We start from the raw sequence: 1485 nt of genomic DNA, 5'->3' as shown, positions 1-1485 counted from the left end.
AGCCCTGCCGGGTCAGCGGCGCTGCTCTGCCCCATGCTCATCCCCCCGGCAGCCTCGAGCATGGCCGGGAAGGGTTTGGCGCCTCGCTGAGCGTGGTCAGACGGGGCAGCGCCCATTGCAGTGCACCTGGCTGGAGCTCCCCCCTCCATGTGCACGAACCCTGCTGCTGGGAATGCGCTGAGCCGCCGAGCCTCCTGCCTTAAGCCCTGGGCAGCCCTGATCTGTCTGAGGGCATGTCTGCTATGCACCGTGCCCAGACACGCCATCCCGGAGCTCACGAGCTCCCAAAAATGCCTTCTGGAAGTGCCAAATGCAGGCCTCAGCCCCGGTGCTGGGGCAGGCACCCCGGGGCTCCCTGGGGCAGCTGCAGTGCCCGTTCCCAGAGCTCGGGGTGTGCGGGAAGGCAGCCGGTCAGACCGCTGGTGCCTGCCTGGGCGTTGCAGCCCAGCCTGGAGACCCTCTTTTCCCACACAGGATCATGGCATCCCCACCGACATGGGCTATGCCGTAGCCCCGCACCACTCTGGCGTGTACCCGGTCCACGTGCAGCTGTATGAGGCGTGGAAGCAGATCTGGGCCATCAAGGTCACCAGCACCGAGGAGTATCCACACCTGAAACCAGCCCGCTACCGGCGCGGCTTCGTCCACAACGGGATCATGGTAGGTGCTGAGGGCTGCCTGGGGCTTCTCCTCTCCCTTCTGCCCACCGGTGGAGGATGCAGACTCTGCCACATCAGGGCACCAGTGGGGTCTCTCCCAGCAGTGGCTGAGCCCAGGGATACATCTCTTGGGTCCATGTAAAATGGGATGGGGGCATCTCCCCAGGCCAGAATCCACTGCCTCTACTCCTAATGCTTCCCTTATCAGCAGTGCCCTCAGCCAGGCAATGCAGGGGCTGAAGCACGGGCTCAGCGGGTGTGGAGATGCACCGGCTGGGCCCCATGGCAGGAAGAACAACATGGCTCTTAGCTCTGCATCCCTGCTGCTTTGGTTTCCAGCATCCCAGTTGAGCGGAGGGTTGGGGGCTGTACTAGAGCCTCCCCCTTTCTTTCCCCTTTCTTAGCAATCATTTCCCAGCATCTCCTGAAAGACCTGGGACCTCTATGGCCAAACCAGCCTCGTGGGAATATGCATCTTGGCAGCTCAGAGCATGGCATGAACCCTTCCCTTGCCCCTCCGTGGGCTGGAGGATCCCAGCACCAGCCCTGCTGGGTTTGGGAGTGCCAGGCGAGGCCGGTGCGGACAGCTAGCAGGCTGGCACTGCCCCGAGGCCTGGGCAGGAGGCAGGGGAGCCAGGCCTGGGCTTTGGCATCAGGCTGGTCCTGGCTGCCTGTCCAGCGGCGCGTGGTCTGTGCCCCCAGGTGCTCCCGCGGCAGACCTGCGGCCTCTTCACGCACACCATCTTCTACAATGAGTACCCCGGCGGCTCCAACGAGCTGGACAAGATCATTAATGGGGGCGAGCTGTTCCTGACCGTGCTGCTGA

The 1485-nt window shown here is 63.9% G+C and overlaps 1 protein-coding gene across 1 annotated transcript in view; it reads left to right on the top strand.

The window, feature by feature from the left end:
* NDST1 (N-deacetylase and N-sulfotransferase 1) overlaps window positions 1-1485 on the top strand; it is a 17934-nt gene that overhangs the window by 7977 nt on the left and 8472 nt on the right. The window contains exons 6-7 of the mRNA XM_025200969.1: window positions 475-660; window positions 1362-1485. The exon at window positions 1362-1485 is cut by the window's right edge and continues 1 nt beyond it. Of these exons, the coding sequence (XP_025056754.1) occupies window positions 475-660; window positions 1362-1485 (310 nt within the window). The remainder of the gene's footprint in view (window positions 1-474; window positions 661-1361) is intronic.

Source organism: Alligator sinensis, unplaced genomic scaffold (assembly GCF_000455745.1).
Source record: "Alligator sinensis unplaced genomic scaffold, ASM45574v1 scaffold550_1, whole genome shotgun sequence".
Taxonomy (NCBI): domain Eukaryota; kingdom Metazoa; phylum Chordata; order Crocodylia; family Alligatoridae; genus Alligator; species Alligator sinensis.
The sequence above is the reverse complement of the archived record's forward strand: the minus strand, read 5'-3'. Positions and strand labels throughout refer to the sequence as shown.